Source organism: Moschus berezovskii, chromosome 9 (genome assembly GCF_049115385.1).
Source record: "Moschus berezovskii isolate FMDL1 chromosome 9, NW_MosBer_1.0, whole genome shotgun sequence".
Classification (NCBI taxonomy): Eukaryota; Metazoa; Chordata; class Mammalia; order Artiodactyla; family Moschidae; genus Moschus; species Moschus berezovskii.
The window spans coordinates 45,363,482-45,390,792 of NC_142468.1; the positions used below are offsets into that span (position 1 = coordinate 45,363,482).

General features: G+C 44.4%; 1 protein-coding gene and 1 pseudogene across 1 annotated transcript in view; one reads left to right on the forward strand and one right to left on the reverse strand.

The window, feature by feature from the left end:
* Window positions 1-2,634: 2,634 nt before the first annotated feature.
* On the reverse strand, window positions 2,635-11,359 carry LOC148776443 (uncharacterized; annotated as a pseudogene).
* The window catches only part of TMOD2 (tropomodulin 2), a 61,594-nt gene continuing 37,136 nt past the window's right edge, over window positions 2,854-27,311 (forward strand). Inside the window, exons 1-4 of the mRNA XM_055436449.2 lie at window positions 2,854-2,980; window positions 19,233-19,427; window positions 20,927-21,083; window positions 24,892-25,014. Coding sequence (XP_055292424.2) covers window positions 19,302-19,427; window positions 20,927-21,083; window positions 24,892-25,014 — 406 coding nt within the window. The 5' untranslated portion in view covers window positions 2,854-2,980; window positions 19,233-19,301. The remainder of the gene's footprint in view (window positions 2,981-19,232; window positions 19,428-20,926; window positions 21,084-24,891; window positions 25,015-27,311) is intronic.

Below are 27,311 nucleotides of genomic sequence, written 5' to 3' on the forward strand. Positions count from 1 at the left end.
CATGACACCCGGTCCTATTACTTCATGGCAAATAGATGGGGAAAATGTGGAAACAGTGTCAGATTTCATTTTCTTGGGCTCCAAAATCAATGCGGATGGTGACTGCAGCCATGAAATTAAAAGACGCTTGCTCCTTGGGAGAGTAGCTATGACAAACCTAAACAGTGTACTAAAAAGCAGAGACAACTTTGCCAACAAAGGTCTGTCTAGTCAAAGCTATGGTTTTTCCAGTAGTCATGTACAGATGTGAGAGTTGGACCATAAAGAAGGCTGAGCACTGAAGAATTGACGTTTTTGAACTGTGGTGTTGGAGAAGACCCTTGAGAGTCCCTTGGACAGCAAGGAAATCAAACCAGTCAATCCTAAAGGAAATTAACTCTGAATATTCATAGGAAAGACTGATGCTGAAGCTGAAGCTCCAATACTTTGGCCACCTGATATGGAGAGCTGACTCACTGGAAAACACTCTGATGCTGGGAAAGATTGAGGGCAAGAAGAGAAGGGGACAACAGAGGATAAGATGATTGGATAGAATCACTGACTACTCTGAGTTTGAGCAAACTCAGGGAGATAGTGAAGGACAGAGAAGCCTGGTGTGCTGCAGTTCATGGGGTTGCAAACAGCTGGACATGACTTAGTGACTGAACAACAACAAAGTATCTTTGCTATATTAAACATTTGCTACCCTTTCTTATGGGCTTCCCTGGTGGCTCAGACGGTAAAGCGTCTGCCTGCAGTGCCGGAGACCTGGGTTCAATCCCTGGGTCAGGAAGATCCCTGGAAAAGGAAATGGCAACCCACTCTAGTATCCTTGCCTGGAGAATCCCATGGATGGAGGGTAGGCTACAGTTCACAGGGGTCGCAAAGAGTCGGACACGACTGAGCTACTTCACTTTCACTTTCACCCTTTCTTACAATCTGAATAAAATTACTTTGTTATTTTCAGCTTATGTCTACCACCAGCTTTCTCTGGGGAAGATACTAGCTTGATCTGTAAGCAGTCCTATTCTTATTTAACAGAAATCTATAATTTGTGACAAATGTACAACATAAAAAAAGTCAAAGGCATCTGGTCTGTTACATAGGATATTTGGAATAAAAAAAATACAGGAAAACATGGGAATATGGTTTAAATTGACGTGGTCACACTTCCCTTTCATTTCACTCCTTCTCTTGCCAACTTGCAATTCTGGTGAGGAGGTTCACCAGCATCTGTAGTCCATCACTACAGTGTAGTGAAAGAAGCTGTAATCCATCACTACAGTGCTGCTAGGGGACACAACACTGGTCTCTCGGTCAGCAGGTACCGGATGCCATTGTTCTAGCTTATAGTTCCAAGAGCCTTTAAGAATTAACTTTATTTTCTGATTCAGCCCTCTTCCTGGGGAAAGCATGGCCCTGTTTTGAAATGTACAAATGAAAGACAGCACTCAGAGTGCCTCTTCAGACAAGACCAGGACAGAAGGAGAGAAGAAGGCTCAGTGACCAGTTGGATGACCTTGAATAACTCATATCACTTCTCTGTGTCTCTTGGAACTCTGACTGAAGAAAATCCTCACCCTGCATCTCACAAGGTTGTTGGAAAAGTCAAATGAGAACATGGATAGGAATGTACTTCCGCAAATGAAAAGTGATGCTACTATTTTCAAACATGGAATTTTCTCTGCAGCATTTTTTTTGGTCACATGATCACTGCACAGGTCATTGACAGATTATGATGCTGTTTCACATCCATTCACTCTGCCTGTTTCAGAAATTATGCCAGCAATGCTGCATCCATCCCTTTGGTTCATTTTCCTTCCACCACATCTGGAAAATGCAAATCCCACCATAATGTGAAATATTGCGTTGAAAGTATGCAGCAAGAGTTCAAAAAGAAGAGATGTCGCATGTAGTAGAAAATGCTTTTGGAAGGTAACCCAATTATGCCATGTATTTTCATAATTTTCATCTTTGTCCTAGGGCGCACCACCCCCCGCCTCCACCGCCTACCCCCGCTTCCATGCTTCACAGACCAGACAGTATTTTCTGTCTTTGTAGCTCCCAAGAACCTGGCATAGAGGACACATCACAGTACATATTCCGGGTGAAGTGAGACGGCTAAATAGCTGACAACAGCAAACCCGGTGGGCTTTAACATTTATTTATCCAGACCAACGAGGCCAACTATGGGCTTTCAAGATCGGAAGTGTGCCCGGGTCTCCCTGTAACTCCTGATGAACGTTATTGAGTATGTGCTAAGGGCCTGACAAGAGGGGCTTTCGCATACGCACCTAAAATGCATTTAGTCCTCACAACTTACCTTCAGGCTTTAAGTTTATACTTTACAGATGAGGATGCTGAGGCTCTCCTCAGTGAAGCCACCGCGTGTGCGTGGGCTGGCTAACATCCTCACCCACAAACTCTAGATCAGCCTCGCCACACCCCACCTCCCTACCCCCAGGCATGTGCCCCAGCCACTCCGCCCGAGGCCGGCGTAAAGCCAGGAAAACCCAGGACAGGCCTCGTCTGTGTCCAAGCCGGTGTTCTCAGGGCTTCGAAGTAACGGTGCTCACTCACCCAGCTATCCTCACAAGCCTGGAGAGCCTTTGCCACCCACCCTACCCATGGCCCCGGGCTTCTCAAGAGAGCCCTTCACAGCCTGGTCCCAAGGCTGAGGTCCTGTTCGCGCGCACAGAGCTGACAGGGTCGGGGCTCAGATTCCGGGCGAGGACACCTGCAGCGGAGGGTGGGGGAGCCCGGGGTGACAGCCAGGGGGCAGGGGGTCCAGCCTCCGCGCGGCCGCCGCTCGCCGCGCCGAACTACGCTTCCCAGCCTGCTCCGAGGCAGCCGCGCGCCCCGGCGCCGCGCCCGGCCGGGAGCCGCCTGTTGATCGCCGCGCTCGCCGGGGCCACGGCGCCGCCCTGCTCGCCGGCCCCGCTCTTCGGGGCAGACGCACTGACGGCCCGCACCGCCGGCTCCGGGATGGGCGCAAGCACGGGTGAGCGCGCCGGGGGTGGGTGGGGGCCCTCCCGGGTGGGGGCCCTCCCGGGAGAGGTGCCGTCTGCAGCCCCCGGGCCAGCAGCGCGGGGCGGCCGCGCCCTCCCTGCCTGTGGGAGGATGCTCTGCGGGGTCGGCGCTCAACCGGGAGGGCGCGCGGAGCCGGCACCGCCTCTGGCCTCCTCGGCTCGGCAGGCTGCGCGGAGGAAGGCGCGGTGGAGGGCTGCGCGGGAGGGAGGCGCCCAGCGGGCGTGGGTCCCACGCGCTGCACTGCGCCTCCGCAGCCTCTGCATCCCCCGGCCGCCGCAGTGAGGGCGCGGTGTCCGTCCTCCCTGAGCTGCGGGGCCGGGTGATTCCACGCTGGGCTTTGTTCACCACTTCTCTCCTGTGAACGTTTGACAAGCTCCTGGAGCCTAACGCCTGTCACTGCAGCGTTAGATCGGGCGGCGGGGAAGGGTGGACTCCGGCTGGAGCTGTCACCCGCAGGGTGTTTCAGCCTCCGAAAAAGCAGCGTTCCGAGAGCGGCCTGATGCAGGTCGTGAGACTCTATTTTTTTTTCCCCCTGGTTTAAGTAATGTTAGCATGTGCTCCCTTGAGTCTTCCTAAATTTTCCTTGTTGACCTGCAGGAGTGAAAATTGGTTTTTAATAATAACAATAACAATAATGGCTCCTAATGGGAATTTTTGAAGTATTCAAAGATGGGAAGGTGATGCAGGCAAAATGCGAATTAGCAACGAAGGCTGTGAATGCTACGGGCTTCCTCTTGCCTATTAAACATCGGGATCACGAGGTCCTTGGGAAGGGAATGAAAAGAACGTCGGAGCAAGTATCATAAAAACCCATTTCCCCAGCTCTGCCATTAAGGAGCTGAGGGACCCTGGGCAAGTCTTTTCACCTCTTTAAACCTCTTTCTCCATGTAAAACGGGGTATTCCGCCTAAATGATTTCTAAACCTCTGTTCTTCCAAGGCTCTCATATCAAGAAACTAAGGAGAGGAGGGTGCTTCTGTTCAACACCATTATAGAAAGCCTGACTGTGACAGAATAGGAGGTTTTACCTAGTGAGGAAGATAGATTTTTCAGGATTTAGGCAACTTGATTTAAAAAAAAATAGAACTGGTTTTCTCTACTCTCTGCAGTCTAATCCAATAAATATGCATTACGACTGTTTTAATTTTTGTGAATTACTATAAATACGTAGACAACAACATGCTGTGGATTTTCTGTGTTTGTTTTTAATTGGCTGAAAGTGACCTAATGGGATCATCAGGTAAAGGGAGATGTAAATGTCTCCGCAGGGCTAGGCAGGAGCCCTCAGAGGTGGTGAGCGAGGAGAAGGGGAGGAACCACAGCCAAAGTAACCAGAGAGTACAGACACTGAGGACAGAGAGGATGGGTACTGATGGGTCATTGTTTGAATAATAAATACATAATAGAAGGAATGAGAGAATCAGAAAACCAGCGCTCTGCAACTCTAATGTAACTGATTCAGGCAAGGATTCATCCACAGATGACAAAACCTTTGAGCCAGAGGTTGTTGGGGAAGAGGATTTTGACATTATTTCAAAGTATCTTGCCACATAATACCTAGGGAAAATGTGTCCTTACAATAGAGAGATGAGAAAGTCATCACCTCCGCTGAATGATCAAGCATACCAACACGTACCATGAATCTCCTGTTGGGTTATGCAGTAAGATGATCATAACGTCACCTGTGTAATGTTCCTGCCAAAAAGATGGTGGCGCCAGGGTATTGTAGATTAAAATATTCAACTGATTTAACAATAAATTGGAATGTGTGAACTTTGGATCCCAAATCAGAAAAAAAAATAGCTATGATTGATGAGTTGGAGACAATTGGAGAGATTTGAATATGGACTACATATTAGATAAATATCATGGAATTACTTTTCATTTTCTTAGGTGCATCGATGGTACGGTGGTCATGGAGGACACTGTCATTTTCTTTTGAGATGTAGGTATTAGAGGCAAAACAGCATGACATCTGCAACTTTCAGCTGGTTCAGGGTAGGGGGGAGTAAAAGGGTTGGGGAGGAAGCTGGAGAATGTAGCAAAATGATGACAGCGAATCAAAGAGAATGGTATATAGGTATTCTAGATAAGCAAACAAAGGGAAAGGATTACCGAGGACAGTGTGGACATCTGCAGTGAATCTGCAGGGAACTCACAGTGAGTCTGTGTCTCACTACACTCACTCAAGATTTCAGTCCTGTTGGAGGAGTGAGTGGGGTCAGGGGAAGTTCTCTTTCTTGCTTTGTCTTAACTACTATCAATCGTTCATTCTTAAGACACCTCATCCCCTAATTCCAACCTCAAATTCTGAAATTCCCATACCTTAGAATTTCTAGCCCTCCCCACAAACCATCCTGAAAGCGCTATCCCTTTTCTCTCTGAGTTCAAGATCTGCGCCTCTATAAGCAGAAAGTTCTAGGGGCTGGTTCACAGAGTCGGACACGACTGAAGTGACTTAGCAGCAGCAGCAGCAGCAGCAGGGAAACGTTGGAGGAAAAACAGACCCAGCTTTCTGACAGAAGTTCACAGATTTCCTCTTGTTCACTTTATTTGTGAATCACATATAACCAAATGTTTCCTTATAGAATATAAGCGGATCAAAGGAGCTCATAGAAGGTAGGTGCAGAAGAGATTTCCTATTACCAGACTAAGAAAACAGAAACAATTCTTAAGATATAACACTTTCATTTTATGCTGAATCTTTTGCTACAAGGATTTTTTCCTACACACACTCATATGCTTTTATGTTTTGCCCCCCTGGTTTGGCACCAAGACTATCCCATCTCTTTCATGTGTGTCATCAGTATTCCTGGGTTTCCCTGGTGTTAGCTGAGGGAATGAGAACGTCAGCCCTAGAACTGTAGGTAATAGGAGTTCATGAAACAAGGCACACGACCAGCTGCAGCAAGCCAGGATGTGAGGAGTAAGGAGCAAATCTGAGGTTTCAGTCCAGTGAAAGAACCAGGAGGCCTCTTGTCAGAGCAGAGGGAGGGGTCCAGAGTCTAGGGAGCTGGGCTGCTGTTCAGCCAATATATGCAGGGTCAGCCATCCCTCTTGTTTATAGCCGACATCCATTCTGATGGCCAATGCCCATTTCACACCAGTTATTAAATATTTTGTATATCATCTTGATAAGCAGTCACGAGTCAAAGGGCACATAGCACTTGTAACCCTTAACAAAGCTTTGATCAAAACCAAACTGGGAGACAGATGCCAGAAAGGGAGAGAAGATAGGTGAGTCAAAGATTCATAAGCAGACAGAAGCCAGCTTTTGTCAACAAACAGTAGAGAATCCTTGGTGCCAGTCAGGAAGTGAGACACCCATAACTTCCCAAAGCCAAGATGAGGGAACATAGCTAGAACCAAAAGACAGCTGGAGACCCAGACACCCAAGTGGAAGGCAAGCAGGTATGCAGAAGTCCAGAAACAGGAACTCCTTAGAAAGCAGAGAATAGGGCCAGACAAAGGGATAGGGCAGCAACGGGGAGTAGGACCTGCCAAGAGAATTAGAAACCAGATGGTGGTCTGAGCAGACAGTGAGATTTCCATGCTAGAGCCCTTCTGCCCAGCCAGGAAGCTTCTTGGCAACTTCCTGCCCAGGTGGAAACCTATCTCATACTTTGGCCAGCCTCCCCATGGCAGCTCACTATACTTGGCAGTGCTGACCCAGGGTTCCTATAGGGTGCTGCCTCTCCACGTTCAACAGATCCTGACAAGGATAATGGAGGAAACAAATAGCCCACGTAGAAGACTGCACCCAAGGACAAAAGAGAAATGGCTTTGACTGAGGGCTCACATGTGCTAGCAGCTGTTCCTGGTAGATACGTCACCACATTAAACATCACCTCCGCCCTCTGAGATAAGTACTGCTCTGCCTGTTTTACCGAGGATGAGACGCTTTTTGTCTTCTGTTCTCTTCTGAACCTGGAGGGAATGGTTACTGGTGGGCACACTGTTTTAAAATGAGACTGTTTTGAGCAGTTTAAGCTATGGCCACATTTGTGCTGTGAGATAGGACAGCTTTTCATTCTGGTAAGATCTATTCCTCATTCTCCATTCAGCTTGCCCCTTCCAATTGCTTTCTCATATTTTTCACCTGAAATTCCTCCTTATCACACCCCATTCTCTGTCCTGCATCTCCTGCACAGATTTCTGAGGATATGGCAGGAGCCACTTGGTTATTAAAAAAAAAAAAAGACTTGAAAGAGCCATCTTGAAATAGCTAGATTTCAAAACACAGGCTATGTGTTTTGTACACATCTTTGTATTTGCCTGCAGCTAGAAAGAAATTAAATATATAGGATTACTTTCTGTGTTTATACCTAGTGGGGAGCTACTTTATAACACAGGGAGCTTAGCTCGGTGCTCTGTGATGACCTAGTGAGGTGGGATGGAGGCGGTGAAGAAGGGGATATATGTGTGCATGCAGCTGATTCATTTTGTTGTACAACAGAAACGAACACAAATTGTAAAGCAATTATACTCCAATTTAAAAATTCCTGTTTTGTTTGGTTGGAGGCTATATTGATAAGCTAATTTTTTTTCTAATTTACTAGTTTTCAAAAATGTAGATTTGACTCTCTTGTGCAAACTGGTTCACCCATTGTTTAAAGATTATTATAAAATATTGAAGATACCTAATAAAGAATAATAACTTTTCACATACTGACTTCCCCTCTTGGGATGAAATCATCATCAGTGAGGTGGAAGGTCAGGTTGTCCTTTCCCAATCATATCCCCTGCCCCTCCTTCTGAGATATCTCTCCTTTCCATGTGTTGTCCTTTGTAGCTTTCCCAGATACGTGTGTACCCCTAAGCAGTTCATGGCAGTTTTACCCATTTAAAAAACTTTTCGCTAGGTTTTGCAAGTATTTTTTGTTACTGTTCTGTAAAAATGGGTCTTTGGTTTGGATCAGGCTTATTAAATAGGGCGGAATGTTTTGGGTTTGATTCCAAGTCTGCATGGAGGTGAGACCAAAGTTTGGGCACTTTGCGTTGTTTCTGATTTTCCTCTTTCGTACCAGTTATGAAATACATATACAAGCAAGGTAGTGGAGGAAGAGGTAAAGAAAGCCACGCTCCTTGTTTTCCTCCTCAGGGCTCGTGTCTCTGATAGGAAGAGCTATCGGAGGGTCCAAGTCATCCCTCCTTCAGCTCCGGTCCTGGCTCCTATTTTCTGTTTTCCAACCTTCTTGGTTTGCATGTGCTCCTGGGCTCCTGAAAGCACTGCTTGGCACTTGCTTCGCTCCAGTGTGCATATTAGTCTCTTGTTGCATGTTGAGAGCTCGCCATGGGACAAGCACTCTGCCAGAGGTGAGACTGCAGTGATGTTTGGAAACTTTCCACTGCGGCGTCACTAACAGGAGGAGAGGGCAAGTGTGAACACTCGGGGCCCTGCGTAGGGGCTAAAGCAGGCCATCCTTGACCCAGAAATCTGTGATTTGACTTTAAAAGCTGTGTGAATAATATGTCCACATACATCTATATTTGTTATTAAAAATAAAACCAGCTTTCCCCCAGATCTTCAAAGTTGTGCTTCAGGAGGGTGCTTTTTTTTTTTCTCCTCTGGCTTTCTCACCCTCCTGATGCACTAGTGCAACGTATGTAGTTTGTTTTAACAGGGACTGTTACATAGTGTTAACATGTTATTGTAACTAATTAATCAATGTCTCTCCTACTGCCAAACTGTAAGCTCAGCTCCAGTACAAGATATCATCTGTTTTTTTCACTGCTCTTGTCCCAGCAGTGAAAAAAGGTGGGCTGTCGGTAGATATTTGTTGAATGAGTCTACAAGAGGCCCAGGAATAGAAAGAATCATGACATCATCCCTCTCCTCTAGGATTTGGCGGTGTAGTTGAATTTAGGGAGCAGAGCAACTGTTCTGTGCTTAGGTGGCTTCAGAAAGTTCCATGACAAAAAGTGGAGGCTATGGATATGGTGGAATGAGTTTTGAACCAACAGGTCACTTCACCTTTCTGAGCTCATTTCCTTCATTTGATATTTGTTGGATGCCTATCCTGGGTCAAGACCTGTGCTGAGAGCCAGGACCATAACAGTGACTAAAACAGATACAGTCCCCACGCTCACAGAGCTAGCAAGAAAGACAGAGATAAAACAAGCAGTTGTAATAAAGTCAAGAAGAGCTCTGAACGAGGGATGTGCCTTGGGGTGGGGAATGACTCAGACCTGCCTGGGATTACAAACAAGGCAACTTTGAGGAATTGAAGCTTACATTCATGTTTATTTTTTAATTGGAATATAATTGCTTTACAGTGCCATGTTAGTTTCTGCTGTACAACAGTGTGAATCAGCGATATGTATACATGTATCACCTTGCCTCCCTGTTGAGCCTCCCTCCCACTCACCCCCTCATCCCACCCCTCTGGGTTATTACAGAGCACCAAACTGAGTGAAGCTTACATTGAGACTGAGCTGAGCTGAGCTGGCTAGCAGGCAGCCAGAGGAAGAAGGGATAAGAGTGCTCTGAGCAGAGGAAACAACATAAGGCGTGATCCAGGAGTTGGAAGCAGTCCAGGAGGCTGGAGCCAGGGGAAGCTGGGGGGTGCAGTACAGGATGAGGCTGATGAGGATGACAGAGGTCAGACTGTGGATCTGAACCTTATCCTCAAGGCAAAGGGAAGCCACAGGAGGATTTTAAGTAACTAGGGCTGCTGCTGCTGCTAAGTCACTTCAGTCATGTCTAACTGTGTGTGACCCCATAGGCGGCAGCCCACCAGGCTCCCCCGTCCCTGGGATTCTCCAGGCAAGAACACTGGAGTGGGTTGCCATCTCCTTCTCCAATGTGTGAAAGTGAAAAGTGAAAGTGAAGTCGCTCAGTCGTGTCCGACCCTTAGCGATCCCACGGGCTGCAGCCTACCAGGCTCCTCCATCCATGGGATTTTCTAGGCAAGAGTACTGGAGTGGCTTGCCATTGCCTTCTCCGAACTAGGGCAGAGTTCTTTAAAAAGATCACTTTGGCCATTTGTATGAAGAATTGATCAAAATGGACTAAGACTGGATGTGGAAGTGCAGATGAGTGAAGCAGATGGATCCTCGACATGTTTAGGTAAGGACTGGATTGATGAATGGGGAGGAGACAAGGAAGAGGAGATGTCAAGGATGGTTCCCCGCTTTCTTGGCCAAATTTCTGAAACTGGAAATTCCAGAGGAGGAGAAGCTATTTGGCAGGACAGATGATGCAAGTACTTCTACCATTTGAGATGCCTGATTCAGTGAAGTGGAGATGTTGGTTTAGCAGTGGGAATACATGGATCTAGTCCTAAAGGAACAAAGTCTTAATCAAAGATTTGAGGGTCCTCAGGATGTGGATTATAATGAGAGTTTTGGAGGGGACAAGTTTCTCCCAGGGAGAATGTACAGTGTAAGAAAAGAAATGGTAGACAGGATCTTGTAACATGCCAGTACTTAAGACAGAGGAAGAATTGCCAGAGGAGACCAAGAAGAAGTGGTCAGAGAAGTAGGAGAAAAACCATCTATGTTGCTGGACTAGATGACCTTTCAGGCCTCACTCAGCCCTGACATTCTGTGGTCCGCAGAGCTGGGACCTGAGCCAGGTCTCCAAAGCAGAGCACATGGATAGGCCATGAGAACAGAGAACAGCACTCCAAGCGACATTACAGTATCAGCCAAGCTCCCAACAAGAAACAGAGGACACACTCAACTGAGTAATTTGAGGGAATTTAAATAAAGATTCTATTTACAGAGTTGCAGGGAGGGTATAAGGAGTCCAACAAGGCAGAAATCTGGCACCAGCCACACAGGGACCCTTCATCACCCCCAGGCCTCAAGTCAGCAAGACAGGGGTGGCGGCAGCCCTGCAGAGAAGGCTTACTAGTGGGCCATGTTGCCTTCAGCACCAACCTCCCTCCAGTTTCCTGCTAGTGCCTCCTGTTGGCCAAACGAGTCAGAGAGCAAGAAGCCTGATGATGCTGTGTAAATATATCATCTTCCTGGGGCACAGAGCAGTGTCGGGAGTGAATGGGGAGGGGAGGGGCAAGCAAGATGTCCAGAAAAATTATCTGGGAAAATGGAAGTCCATGAATAAGGGAGTATATTAATTTCCGATTGCTGCTGTCACAAATGCAGGAGCATAAAACAGCACAAATTTATTATGGCATTGCTTAGGAGGTGGGAAGCCCAAAGCAGGTTTCACTGGGTTAAGATCAGCATGTCAACAGGGCTGCATTTCTTTCTGAAGACTCTGGAGAGAATTCATTCCCAGACCTTTTTCCAGCTTCTGGAGACCGCACATATTTCTTGGCTCTTGGCCCCTTCCTCTATCTTCAAAGCCAGCAATTGCATCACTCTGTCCCTCTGCTTCTGTCATCACATCTCATTCTCTGACTCTTCTACCTTCCTCTCCCATCTTTTAAGAGCCTTTGTGATTACAGTGGGCCCACCCAGATAATCCAGGATAGTCTCCCTAGTTTACGATCCTTGATTTAATCACACCCAGTCCTACGGTGATCCCAGATTCTGGGGATTAGCATGTGGGCATCTTTAGGGCACCATTATTCTGCCTACCACAGAGAGTGAATAAACCATTTTGTCCGGATTGGAGGGCTCCCTTAGGAAAGTTGTGAAGACAAAAAACACAAAGTGCAGATCAAAGCCAAATAATGGGAGCTTGGGATGCTCGGTTGTGTAAATTTCATTCTGTAGACAAAAGGGAGCCATTGTAAGTCCTTAATCAGGGAAGTGGCTTGTTTGCAGTGTGAAGAAAGATGATCTAACTGTGGTACTCTGGTGGCTTAGAAGGAAGAATAGAATCCTTTAAAAATGCAATGAGGGTAGTCCAAGTCCAGAGGAACAAAGATCTAAAACAAGATTGAGAGAAAAGGATGATCTGAAAAGTATCATGCAGTAAGAATCCAGTGGAAGTGCTAACCATTGAGACAAGGGTGGAAAGGGAGGAAATTCAGCTGATCAGAGTTTGGAAGTGACTGGTAGATTCAGCTTCCCCAGTGGCTCCGTGGTAAAGAATCTGCCTGCCAGTGCAGGAGATGAAGGAGATGGGGGTTCAATCCCTGGGTCGGGAAGATCCCCTAAAGGAGGAAGTGACAACCCACTCCAGTATTCTTGCCTGGAGAATCCCATTGACAGAGGAGCCTGGCAGACTGTAGTCCATAGGGTCACAAAGAGTCAGACACAACTGAACGATTGAGCATGCACACGAACATGTACACATGATTGGTAAATTAATGGTATGATCAAGAAAACCAGAACTAATCTGTTTCAGGGGAGACAAGAAGTTGGGGTATACAAGTAGAATTTTGGACTAGAACTACAAATAGAATCTTATCTAAGATACCATCAGTGATAAAATATACCAATATTTTACATAACACTGTGAAGAAAAATTCTGCCAATTATTGTCTTTATTTTTTTCATCATTTGTCTGCATCACACAGCATGTGGGATCTTTTTCCCTCCACCCCACCCCCCGTCAGGGATCAAACTGGCACGCCCTGCATTGGAAACATGAAGTCTTAACCACTGGACCACTAGGGAAGTGCCCACACTACCAATTAAAATGTGACCCTTCTTGGAAATTCCCTGGTAGTCCAGTAGTTAGGACTTGGTTCTTTAACTGTCGGGGCCTGGGTTCAGTCCCTGGCCAGGGAACTAAGATCCTGAAAGGCACGCAGCATTACCAAGAAGAAAAGTGACCCTTCTTAAAATGTATTTTTTACTTTATTGAAGAGCTGTTTTAGATTTACACATAGTTTGATATGACATTCAAAAAATGCATATATTTGAAGCAAAAGTTTGATGAGTTTTGACAAATGCATACACCTGTGAAGCGATTATGACAAACCCACCAAATTTCCTCATGCCCCTTCATATTCCTCTTCCCCTCCCTACCTCTCTTCCATCCCTAAGCAACTACTGATATGCTTGCTGTCATATAGATCAGTTTACATTTTCTAGAATTTTAGACAAATGGAACTATGCCACATATATTCTTTTTGGTGTGGCTTCTTTCATTCAGTATAATTGTTTGAGATTCATCTCTGTTGTTGTGTGTATCAATAGTTCATTACTTTTTATTTCTGAGTAGATTCTGTTGACTTAAAAAATATTCACAACCTAAAAGTTGAGAGTTATGTTATATTCAGTGGGATTTTTTAGGATGTCAAGCCTGGGAGACAGCATCTCAAGTAATCCTGAGAGACCACTTTGAGGAGGCAAATGGGGGTGGCAGGTTATATAGAAGTTTTGCAACAAAGGGCAAGTAGTCTGAACATCAAAAGATTATTGTTAATTAAAGGGAAACCAGATATCTCAAATTAAGGAACTTAGTGTTTTTCTATATATGGGAAAATGCAGGAGTCTGGGCTCACTGAAATCATTCCTTTGATATATTCCTCACCTCTCTGGGGCCAGTATCCTGTTTTCACATCCTGACTTTCCTCAAGGCTTACTGTAGAGCATGACTGTGGCTGATGGCTGCTAGATGGCAGGTATTCTTTCCTTCCTGAGTTCCTTCGGGGCTCAGCATTGATGGTGGCTGCAATCACTGATGACTGTGAGATCCTTTGTTTACTGATATGGCAGGAAATATCCTCCTTCTCAGTTCCATTAGGTGGGTGTACCCCAATTTGTTTATCTACTCACCTACTAATGATCATTCAGGTTGTTTACAGCTTTGGCTATTACAAATAAAACTTCTATGAATGCGCATGGTTTAAAAAAAATCACATATCACCTCTGTGCATACATAAAAAGGGAAAATGGGAATGAATTGGTTAATAGTCTTAAAGCTTCTTCATGTTCAGATTCCAACTTTCTGAATCACTGGTCTTTTTCACACAATATCTCCTCTGTGCCATGAAGAGTGGTAATTTTTTTTAATTTAAATAAATGGTAAATTATTTAAATTAAATTTTAAAAAACCTGTAGAAGATCTAAAAGCCTTTGATATTGGCTCTTAAACCTTATGATAAGTTTTAAAAGAGTGTTTCACTCTTTTAAAAAGTCCCTGGGACATTTTGCAAACCCCTGACACCCCTTTTGCTAGTTTCAAAGCTGTTGCTTTTCATATTTATATATGTATAGGCATGGCAGATATGACCACTGCTAGGTCACAAGTAATTATAGGACCATCAGTGTGGGATAGTCCTCAGTTTCCAAGTGTTAAATGTGAGAAACTGTATGTCTTAGAATCTATTCGATAGGGTAGTTCAACCATTTCATTTGATAGCTAAGAGTGTGGCAGGCTGAGATTCTTGTCCAGACTCACATAATAAATTAGTTGTAGTTGGGACCAGAAAATAGTATATACAGTCCAGTTGGTTTCTCTGATTTTAGTAGGATAGGGTTTTTTCTGGCTTGTTTTGGTTTTGGTTTTTTTTTTACTGGAATATTGCAATTGAAGTTTAAAAGAAGGGAGGGTGACAGAAGGGAAAGAGAGTTACATTGTATATGGAAAAGACACCAAAATAGAAAACCACAAACTAGTACATGGTAAACAGTAGAATAAGGAGAGAGGAACAATATTCCGACAGCTCTTAAGTGGCGCACCCACATCCAGTCTCTTTCTATAACAACTTGTTTTTCATTCTTACTAGTTGAATTACCTTATTGAAAACAAGTTTTCTCAGACCAACTCCTGTACTTGAAAACTGTGTAGTGAGTCCCCGTCTAGAACAGAATAAAGCCCAGATTTGGGCAAGATGTGTAGGGAAGGCCCTTCACAGGTGGCCCCACCTCGTCTTTTGTTGTTTCCTCTCCCACCTGCTCCTCCCCTCTAGCCACACCAGCCATTAACCAAACATCATGTACTTTGTTTTTTGTCTTTGTTTTATTTTTGTTTTTTGGCCACACTGTGCAACATATGGGATCTTTGTTTCCCAACCAGCTATTGAACCAGAGTCCCCAGCAGTCAAAGTGCAAGGTCTTAACCACTGAACCCCTGGGGGAGTCCCTCATGTACTTCCTTATCCTGTACCTTTGTTCATGCTGTTGCCTTTCCCTGCATACATCATCCACCTTATGACCCTTTCCTTCAAGACTCAAACACAAATTTTTTCACAGTTTCTGCTCAACTCCCCTACCCCATCCTACTGTGTGCATGACTTCTGTTATAACACTTGTCGACTGAAAACAAATGCACAACCTCAAAGCTGAGAATTGTGTTTTATTCAGTGGGCTTTCTGAGAACTCAAACTTGGTCAGAAGTCTCTCAGATAACTCTGAGAGGTATGCTGCTGCTGCTGCTAAATCGCTTCAGTCGTGTCCAACTCTGTGCGATCCCATAGACAGCAGCCCTCCAGGCTCTGCCATCCCTGGGATTCTCCTGGCAAGAACACTGGAGTGGGTTGCCATTTCCTTCTCCAAGAGGTATGCTAGGAACCTGTATATATAGGGGTTTTCGCTACAAAAACCAGGGAATCAGACCATCAAAAGATTACTATTAATTAATGAAAACCAAACATCTCAAGTTAACGAATTTAGCACTTTATGTGTGGGGAGCTGCAAAAGACTGGGCTCACTGAAATCACTCCTTTGATATACACCTTATCTGGAGCCAGTATTCTGTTCTTTCCTATCCTGAGTCCCCTCAGGGTGCACCGTTGGGCTGGCTGCAGTGGCTGAGGGCTGTAACATGCTTTGCAGCCTATATATCAAAGGTTATATATCTACTGAAAAATGTATAGTAACTCCCCATCTGGAACAGAATAAAGCCCTGGTTCTTTGGCAAGACGTATAGGGAAGACATCCTATACATATGTACATATATATACGTATACACACACACATATGTATATATCACTGAGCTGTGATCTCCTTGGGGAAGGGGTCATATCTTATTTATCTGTGTATTCCTGTTTTTTAGAACCATGCCTGGCAAACAGTAGGTTTACGCAAGTATTTATTGCCTTGAAATATCTGCTTGATATTAATACTGCCAAAGGAGAAACACAGTCAGTTAAGCACATTGCTATTTCCTGAATGCAGTATTATCTTTCTAGAGAAGATTGGTAAAGTCCCTCTGCCAGAAAAAAGGGATTGGAGAAAATTTTCATTTTGAGTGGAAGTTTAGGAGGGAGGTAGTATAAAAAGAGAAAGTTGAAAAAAAAATAGGGGCACAGAGAACTACAGCTTCCCAGGTGGCACCAGGTGGTAAAAAACCAGCTTGCCAATGCAGGAGATATAAGAGATGTGGGTTTATTCCCTGGGTCGAAAAGATCCCCTGGAGGAGGACATGGCAACCCACTCCAGTATTCTTGCCTGGAGAATCCCATGGAGAGAGGAGCCTGGTGGGCTACGGTCCATGGGGTCGCAAAGAATCGGGCATGACTGGAGTGACTTAGCATGCACAAAGAATTAGGGAGAAACAAAAAGAAAATGAGACTAGAAAGAGAATGGGAGGTGGAGAAAGAAGAAAAGAAGGGAGAAGAGTGGAGAGAGTAGCCAGAATTTTAGACTCTGCCTTAGTTTACTTGCAGGGGAGTTTATTGACAATGCTTCCTCACACGGATAGTTCAAACTCTCTTTCCTGAATGAGACCCATTTTGTATTCTTCACATCACTCTCCCTCTGAAAAGACACAAGTCTGCTCCTTACAACTGCCTTACAATTAGTGCATTGTTGTTCTCTGTGGAAAGCTGAAGGAGGCAGAGTAATCTGGTGGGAAGGCATTCACTCCACGGGGACTCTGCAGGCCTGGCACATCCCAGCTCTGAGACCTCTAGCAAGGCGCTCAGTCGCTTGTGTAAACCATGCAACTCTGATTGGGGTTTGAACCTGCAATCTTTTAACTGAGAGCACACACCTGGTCTCAGGACTTAATGAAGCTTGGGTTCTTAATGTCTCATTGCAGAACAAATTCAGTGAGACACAAAGTTATAGGTTGCTGCTGCTGCTGCTGCTAAGTCACTCAGTCATGTCTGACTCTTAGCGACCCCATGGACTGCAGCCTACCAGGCTTCTCCGTCCATGGCATTTTCCAGGCAAGAGTACTGGAGTGGGGTGCCATTGCCTTCTCCAAATTTATAGGTACTAAGTAGATTTATTTAGAAACACACTTCACAGAGTGTGGGCCATCCTGGGAGGCTAGAGCAGCACCAGTGTATGGGGTTGTCAGTTTTTATAGCAATGGGTAATTTCATAGGCTAATGAGGGGGAGGGGGCAAGTGGGCCTTAGGAAGCATCACTATGAGCAAAGCCAGTGGAGGTGATGGAATTCCAGTTGAGCTATTTCAAATCCTAAAAGATGATGCTGTGAAAGTGCTGTACTCAATATGCCAGCAAATTTGGAAAACTCAGCAGTGGCCACAGGACTGGAAAAGGTCAGTTTTCATTCCAATCCCAAAGAAAGGCAATGCCAAAGAATGCTCAAACTACTGGACAATTGCACTCATCTCACATGCTAGCAAAGTAATGCTCAAAATTTTCCAAGCCAGGCTTCAACTGTGAAATTTCGTAAACTGTGAAATTCCAGATGTTCAGGCTGAATTTAGAAAAGGCAGAGGAGCCAGAGATCAAATTGCCAACATGTCACTAGATCATCGAAAAAGCAAGAGAGTTCCAGAAAAACATCTACTTCTGCTATATTGACTATGCCAAAGCCTTTGACAGTGTGGATCACAACAAACTGTGGAAAATTCTTAAACAGATGAGAATACCAAACCACCTGTCCTGCCTCCTAAGAAATCTGTGTGCAGGTCAAGAAGCAACAGTTAGAACTGGACATGGAACAACAGACTGGTTCCAAATTGGGAAAGGAGTACGTCAAGCTGTATATTGTCACCCTGCTTATTTAACTTATATACAGAGTATATCACAAGAACCACTGGTTTGGATGAAGCACAAGCTGGAATCAAGATTGCCAGGAGAAATATCAATAACCTCAGATATGCAGATGACACCACCCTTATGGCAGAAAGTGAAGAGGAACTAAAAAGCCTCTTGATGAAAGAGGAGAGTGAAAAAATTGGCTTAAAACTCAACATTCAGAAAACTAAGATCATGGCATCTGGTCCCATTACTTCATGGAAAATAGATGGGGAAACAGTGTAAACAGTGTCAGACTTTATTTATTTGGGCTCCAAAATCACTGCAGATGCTGATTGCAGCCATGAAATTAAAAGACGCTTACTCCTTGGAAGAAAAGTTATGACCAACCTAGAGAGCATATTAAAAAGCAGAGACATTACTTTGCCATCAAAGGTCCATCTAGTCAAAGCTATGGTTTTTCCGTTAGTCATGTATGGATGTGAGAGTTGGACATTAAAGAAAGCTGAGCGCCGAAGAATTGATGCTTTTGAACTGTGGTGTTGGAGAAGATTCTTGAGAGTCCCTGGGACTGCAAGGAGATCCAACCAGTTCATCCTAAAGGAGATCAGTCCTGGGTGTTCATTGGAAGGACTGATGTTGAAGCTGAAACTCCAATACTTTGGCCACCTGATGCGAAGAGTTGACTCATTGGAAAAGACCCTGATGCTGGGAAAGATTGAAGGCGGGAGGAGAAGGGGACGACAGAAGATAAGATGGTTGGATGGCATCACTGACTCAATGGACATGAGCTTGATCAAACTCCAGGACATTGTGAAGTACAGAGAAGCCTGGCATGCTGCAGTCCATGGGGTCACAAAGAGTCAGACACAACTGAGCGACTGAACTGAAACTGAATGAGGGGGAGGAGTATTCCAGCTATTTGGGGAAAAGGATGGAGATTTCCAGGAAATGGGCCACTGCCCACTTTTTGGCCTTTGCTTGTTGACCTCAGAATTATCATGGCTCCTGTGGATGTGTCATTTAGATGCTAATGTGTTACAGTGAGCATATAATAAGGCTCAATGTCTACTGGAAGTCACATCTTCTGCCACCTTGGACCTTGTTGGTTCTAACCAATTTTTGTCATGTCCTATGGCTATGTCATTCTTTTAAAAGTTGTGCCCTGCCCCCTTGCCTCATGTTTCACTTGGGCCTCAGAATATTCATCTGTAAAATGTGATATGTATATCTCTGTGGGCTTCCTTTCCAGGTCATTGTAAAAATCTAAATAATGGAGATAATATGTATGAAAATACTTTGTAAGCAGACAGGCTGCTCTATAGATGAAAATGATACTACTTATTTTGTTGACTATTTCGTCCAGTGGAAAGACTCCATAGCATATAGCATAGCTCTGTCTCCTGCTAATAAGTCCTATTTATCAAAAGGAGGTAACAGTCTTTCTTTCTTCTTATTAGTATTCTGAAGTCTCAGGAAGCTGGCCCAGTTAAATGTTCATGGCCCATGAGAAAGGCATATAAGAAACCATGGCACTCCCTTTTCAAAAAGAGCTGGAGAAATACAAGAACATTGATGAAGATGAGCTTCTTGGCAAACTCTCAGAAGAGGAACTGAAACAGTTGGAAAATGTTCTTGATGACCTAGATCCCGAGGTTAGTGACCTGGAACTGAAGCAGGTGGTTAGTGTGATAAGGTGGGATGAATGATGTAGCATGTCCTAAGCAATAGTGTAGGAATCCCTGAGCTCCAAATGCAGATTCTGTGTTCTTCCCTAATTGGTTCTGAATCACTTACTTTTTTATAAACCATGGAGAACCTCAGTAGCCACATATTTGATGTGGCAATTGCATTTCTCAAAAACCAGTTTAATGTAAATGCCAGAAAATACTTTCCATTGACTCCAAGAAGGACTAGACTGACTGATGGAAAAAGGAAGGAAAAAGAAAGGAAACAAACACGACCAAGTTTATTCTGAGTCATGTATTCTGCTGGGCCCAGAAGTCCTTGACTTAAATTATATTATCCCCATTTCATAAATAAGGGGACAGACCAGGAAAAGTAATTTACATAAGATCCCATACTGGTAACCTGGTAAATGTCAGAGATGGTATTTAAACCAAATCTTTAACCCCCAAAGCAGACATTTTAAATATCTCATTTTTTTAGCATAGATAAACAAGTTAAAATATTGGTGATCTCACAATAATGGATAGATTAGAATAACTGTAACAGTAATATCAAACATTTAACTGGAGTATCTCATGTTTTTATGAGCTCTTACAAAGGTAAATAGCTTGTTACAATATTTGTTTAGCAAGCACTTTCTTCAGCCCTGCTAGTATTATCTCAAACTTAGAGGCAGAGACATCTAAAATAGTGATTTTACTGTAAATAAAAACATCCACTAAAATATTTATATGATATTCTATAATGCCAGATAATTTGGATATTGTTTTTACTTAAAACAATGCAAGTATCTTTTTTTACTTTTTAAACTTAAATACCTCTATGTTTAATCAAGCAGATATCAATAGCTATCATAATGTTCACTTATCAGCTTGGATGTTTCCCAGGAGAGATTAGAAATGAGTGTGGGGACTTCCCTTGTGGTCCAGTGGTTAAGAATCCACCTCCCAATGCAAGGGAGATGGGTTCGATCCCTGGATGGGAAACTTAAGATCCCACATGACTCAGAAGAACTAAACCCAAGTGCCACACCTAGAGAAGCCCACGAGACAATGAAGACCCAACACAGCCAAAAAAAAGCTTTTTTAAAATAAAAAAAAAGAAATAAGAGAGTGTGGCCACATTGGCTTTTCCATATGCATGCCTGGGAGCACTGCTGGACAGACCTAAGTGGGATCTGTAAGGAAAGAGGCTGTGAAGGGTGGCTGGCCTTTTGCTACCATGTTCTGGAAAGCATGTGTGGCAGTCTGAGGCTGTTTCAGCCACCCGAGTTCTGCCTGAGCTCTTTGGAAACAACCCCCATCAGCACAGAATGTTAGGGTGAATAGGGCCTCAAAGATATGCCAGAACTCCAGCCCTCATCTCTGCCAGCTGTGCTGTGCCCAAGCTCCCCCTGCACAGCAGGGGTCAGGGAGGGGAAACATATCAGACACCCCCTTTCCTGTTCGTTCCTCTGTCTCATCAGAGTGCACTGCTGCCAGCTGGATTTCGACAGAAAGACCAGACACAGAAAGCAGCCACAGGCCCGTTTGACCGCGAGCATCTCCTTATGTATCTGGAGAAGGAGGCTTTGGAACAGAAAGACAGGGAAGACTTTGTGCCCTTCACTGGAGAAAAGAAAGGTAAGGACCACAGGTGGAGTCTGATAACATAAATACCCCAGTGTATTGTTGTGGAGGGTCAGGTGAGGAAACTGGCCTGAGAGTGGGAACTAAGCCTGAACTGGATTCAGCAGGGTTAAAAAGCATCATGGCTGGTGGACATATGTGTGTATACACATGTCCAGACCCACAGACCGTACACCACCAAGGGTGAGCCCTCCATGTCTCTACATGACCCAATTTTGTTCCTTTTTATGGCTGAGTAATATTCCATTGTGTATAGTCCACATCTTCTTTATTTATTCATCTGTTGATGGATATTGAGGTGGAGTGAAGTAAGTCAGAAAGAGAAAAACAAGTATCATATGTTAATACATATATAGAAAACTGGTACAAATGAACCTGTTTGCAGAGCAGGAATAGAGACAGACATAGAGAATGGACATATGGGCCTGGCCCGGGAGGGAGGTGGGATCAATCGGGGTATTGGGGTTGTGTGCACTGCCATGTGTAAAGAGATAGCCAGTGGGAACCTGCTGCACAGTACAGGGAGCTTAGCTCGGAGCTCTGTGGGGACTTAGATGGGTAGGATGAGGGACAGGTTAGAGGAAGAGCAAAGAGGAAGGAGATATATATATGTATCAGTTCAGTTCAGTTCAGTCGCTCAGTCCTGTCGACTCTTTGCGACCCCATGAATCACAACACACCAGGCCTCCCTGTCCATCACCAACTCCCGGAGTTCACTCAAACTCATGTCCATTGAGTCGGTGATACTATCCACATCTCATTCTCTGTCATCCCCTTCTCCTCCTGCCCCCAATCCCTCCCAGCATCAGAGTCTTTCCCATATATATGTATCCGTTCCGTTCTGTCGCTCAGTCGTGTCCAACTCTTTGCGACCCCGTGGACTGTAGCCTACCAGGCTTCTCCGTCCATGGGATTCTCCAGGCAAGAATACTGGAATGGGTTACCGTTTCCTTCTCCAGGGGATCTTCCCGACTACATATAGCTAATTCACTTTGTTGTACAATGTTGTAAAGCAACTATACCCCAATTTTTTAAAAAAAGAGTGAACACCAATATAAACTATAGATGTGGGGTAACAATGATGTCAGTGTAGGTTCAGCAGTTGTAACAAGTACACACTGTGCTGTGTGCTGTCATTAGAGGGAAGGTTGTGAATTAGGGACAGGGCAGACATGGGAACTGTCTGTACTTTCCAATGCTAACCTAAAGCTGCTCCAAAAAATGAAGTCTATTAATTAAAAAAAAAAAAGAACCATGGCAGAAGATGTAGGCTACAGAGAACAGACTAGTGGCTACCAGAAAGGAAAGAAAGGAAAGGAAGGGTGAGACAGAGGTATGGGACTAAGAAACACAAACTACTATGTGTAAAGTTAGTAAGTAACAAGGATGTACTGTACAGCACAGGAAAATATAAGCATTCGTTTGTGATAACTTTAAATATAATTTATAAAATATTGAATCACTCTGTTGTATACCTAAAACTGATATAATATTGTAAATTGATTATACTTCAATAAAATTTTAAAAAATACAGACTAATGTGCAAAGAAATTAAAGATCTGAACAGCAAGAACAACAAAAGAAGCTGCCAGTTCAAAAGAAAGAATATTGTCATTAGAAAAGTGTGAATCTGGCTTCTGAATCCCACACAGGTAACCATAATTTATAAAAAAAAAAAAATCTGCTTAGCCCAAAAAAGTAATAATCTGCTTGAGTAAGGGGGCAGAAAAAGGAACCCATAGGCTAATTAATTGAATGTGCTGTGCTGTGCTAAATTGCTTCAGTCGTGTCTGACTCTTTGCAACACTATAGACAGTAGCCCACTAGGCTCCTCTGTCCATAGAATTCTCCAGGCAAGGATACTGGAGTGGGTTGCCATGCCCTCCTCCAGGGGATCTTCCCCACCCAGGGATCGAACCCACATCCCTTAGGTCTCCTGCATTGGCAGGTGGGTTCTTTACCACTAGCACCACCTGGGAAGTCCAAAATGAATACTTAGAGTGTAATGGTATTCAAATTCATTTCATTAAAAAAAAAAAAATTTAAGCCCCAAAGAAGCAGTTGGAAGTGTAAAGCAGCATCAAGCATGGGCATGTTCCTCTTGACTGGGGACTGTCCCAGTTCCTGGTGTCTACCCCAGGTCTGCCTCTGTTGTGTTAGATGCTTCCGCTGGAGGCCAGTGCAGTTAATTATCTGCTCATCTAGAATCTACCAGCCACTTCCTGGCTTCAGAGCCCTGTGCCAGGTGCTGGGACCACAGGGCAAACCCTGCCCTGCCCTCAGGGAGCATGTGGTCTAGTGAGAAACATTCTGATAGACCTGGAAGGGGTCTGAGGATGTTCCTTCAGCAGGGAGTGAGCTCTGAACTAAGACAGGAAAATCCTCCTTCCTAGCTCCCCACCCTGAGCTCCCCTTTGGAGGAAAAGTGGCTACCAATCCCCTATCCAGGTTCCTCAGCTGTAAACAGTGACTTGGTCCCCAAAATACGACTGGAATTGCTGATAACTTCGTGGCATCCATTGTCTTTTTAAAACACAGATCTGATCATGTCTTTCCCTGCTTAATGTCTCAAACCATTTCCATGATGCTCAGAGTCATGGAGAGCTCATCTGGCCCACCTCTCTGACTGCATCTCTCCTCCCCTCACTAAGCTCAGCCCCACTGTCCTCACTCCATTCCCCAAACCTGCCAAGTTCTTTTCCCATACCAAGGTCTTCTTCTCTCTGACCTGCCTCCCCGTTTTTTACCTCCTGAGAGTCCCAGCTTAAATGTCAAGGCCTCTAGCTTTCCCTGACCTCTCTGTCTAAAACACACTCCTTCTAGCATGACATCCATTTATTGCTCTCCTAGCACTGTGACAGCATTCATCCTTTTGTTTACTTACTTCCAGTTTTGTATGTTTGACACATGAATCTGAGATCCACAGTGGAACTGTGTCTCTCTTGCATCCTGGCACAGAAACTGGCATGGGGCAGGCATTGGACAACGTGGATTAGAATGAATGCCATCTCTGAGCTTCTGTGCTGTGGCCACGGTAGCAGGAGTACCAGCTCCTTGGCTGCTGCCTTCCCTATGCAGCGTCATGGCTGCTCTGAACTATGTGCATCCAACAGCTCGTGAACCACTGATGATGTCATTTTATTAAGAAAGTAAGGTTGGGCAGTGACAAATTGGGCAAATAACCAAGGTTTGCAGTAGAAACATGGAGCTGTTTCTATGGCAGCATGGTTATTGTTAGACTAATTGTGAAGGAAAAAATAAATTGTAATGTCAACTCTTCAATAAAAGGCCAATTAACTTGCAGAATTAGGGTAGTGAGAGAATAACAAGAGGAAAGCTGTTGTCCTCTGTTCTCGGAGGAGAGGTCTGGGGAGCAGCTATGGTGAATTAGCTCTGATCCAGATTAATCTGCAGATGGTTCTTAGGGCGTTAGGCATCTAGGAGCAGTCAGAGTAATAAATAGGGGTCCAGACGGGCTGGACAGCTGCTCAGGGGAGCTTAGGAGAAGCCACATGATTGGGTTAAAGGAGCAGAGAGCAAGGTTTCCAGAAAGAGTGGAAGGATCAGAGTGAGGTGTACACAGGGTCCCAGGAAGACCACCAGTGACCCAGGAGCATGTCTAACTAGGATTCCTTAATTTCTGAGATGATGCCAATGTCACAAATCCACTAATCCTGGTTAGACCTGCATTGGTTTAATGCTTCAGCTTTTAATGAGCAGAGCTGTACATTCTCTGGTTAGTTCACTTCCCCTATAACAAGGCAGCAGCACACAATGTTTTTGTTTTTCTTCTGATTTAAAGGGAGAGTCTTTATCCCCAAAGAAAAGCCCGTGGAAACTCATAAAGAAGAAAAGGTGACCCTGGACCCAGAACTGGAAGAAGCTTTGGCCAGCGCCTCCGACACTGAACTCTATGACCTTGCAGGTTAGTCCTCAGCTCTGAAGGTTTTTGTCTAGCTCCGTGACCTCCAGACATGCACTGACTCCCTGGAAGCAGCCTCTGAGCCCCTGTGTCACTGTTGATTTTTACTATGATATCAAGTTGATTTCAGGCATTAGGCAGCTGAGAGGCTGGAGGCAGGTCACCTAAGCTCTCTGAGCAAACATTTCACTGTATCTCAGCTATAAAATGTAAAATCATATTTCAGTTGTAAAGTACCCATAGTAATGCCTATCCTACAAAATCCAAGAGTTACTGTGAGAAATCAAAGAGAAGAAATATGAAGGAGTGTTGAGAATTTAAACAATAAAATAACAGACCTTATGCCTTCAAAAGAGCTTCACATTTGGCATTCTATAATCACAAAATTTCTTGTTCTTTCCCACAGTCACTGTTTTTGATTCCCACTTAGAGTTCTGTTAACCTAACCATGGAGCAGAACCCATTTTACTGTTATATTTCCCCAGTAAAGTAGATCCATATTCAGCCCAGTCTGCTCATTTTTTCTTGTTTTCTTAACAATAGCAACAGTATAATAATAATTATTATATGTGAATTGTGAATTGGTTATACATACAGATAGAAAAAACCCAGGGAAGGGATAGTTAGGGAATTTGGGATCAAATGTACACATTGCTATATTTAAAATGGATAATCAACAAGGGACCTACTGTATAGCACAGGGAAGTCTACTCAATGTTATGTGGCAGTCTGAATGGGAGAGGAGTTTGGGGGGAGAATGGATATATGTATATGTGTGGCTAAGTCACTCTGCTGTGCATCTGAAACTATCACAACATTGTTAATTGGCTATAATCCAATATAAAGTAAAAAGTTTTTTTTTTAAATAAAAAACCCAAATAGTACAAAATAATATGTAATTAATTATATAAGCTTCCTCCCGTTTCTTGTATTTCCTTTGAAAAAGATTCCATGTGTATACCAGCGTATTTGTGTACTAATTGGATGGAAATTTACATTATTAGGGTCATTAGGTCCCCACAGGATAGAGGTGCTTTGAAAAACAGTCCACAGCTTTGGCAAGAGTTTTCACATTGTTATTCCATTGGAAGACATGAGTAACAATAATCACCTTCCTCCCGGGAGAACCAACTCTGCCTTATTCTAAAATTAAAACTTGACAAGGGGAGTGAAATTATAATGATAAGTTGCTTAGTGAATATGGGGCCAAAGCAAGATATGCTTGTTGGATAATCTCAGTGTCCTGTGTTTATTCTCCCTAGACAATGCCAAAAACACAGTGAAAAATTCTTATTTAACAAGAATTTGTAAAGCACGTAGAACAGTGCGTAACACATAGGAAGTCATTTAACCCTTGTAATAGGTAAAGTGTAATGATGAGGGATTGGGGGTGGGAGGAGACGGGGAAGACAGAGAATGAGATGGCTGGATGGCATCACCGACTCAATGGACATGAGTTTGAGTGAACTCCGGGAGTTGGTGATGGACAGCCTGGCGTGCTGTGATTCATGGGGTCACAAAGAGTTGGACACAACTAAGCGACTGAACTGAACTGAACTGAATGATTATCCCTGTTTTACAGATCGGGAAACTGAGGCTCAGCGGCATTTAACAACTTCTCAAGCCATACAGATAGTACGTAGCAGAGTCAGGATGTAAACTCAGGCTGACTATTCCTGACCCTGCACTTGCTGGCTCTGAACATTTACCCTTTGTTGCTTATACGGGCTGTCCTTCTAGAGTATAGTTTACAGCGAATGAGGAGCTCAGGGGTGAGCCCCTACCACCATTGGCAAATTATTCTGGGATCCTTCCCCAGTAGGCCTCCTGGAATTCCTCACCTGGAGTTTCACTAACAAAGGGAAAGCTGGGTGGGCAGTGGCAGTTAGTGCCTGCTCCGCGATCAGTTATGGCCAGTGCTGTCTCCTGCATACTGTACTGCCCTCTGGTGCAACTTCTATGTAGTACAGGAGACTCAAAATTTCAGCCTGCTTGCTGCTGCTGCTGCTGCTAAGTCACTTCAGTCGTGTCCGACTCTGTGCCACCCCATAGACGGCAGCCCATCAGGCTCCCCCGACCCTGGGATTCTCCAGGCAAGAACACTGGAGTGGGTTGCCATTTCCTTCAGCCTGCTTACGGGACCTTTTATTGCTGCCGTCTCTTATTTCTCACCCTGGGATGCTCTAGAAGGGGAAAAAAACCACTCTTTTCAGTACTGAGATATGAAAGCAATGGGGAGGCTTACACTGAAAGAGGACCATGATCTTTCAGCCCTTTGTCTCCAGAAAAACTACATACTA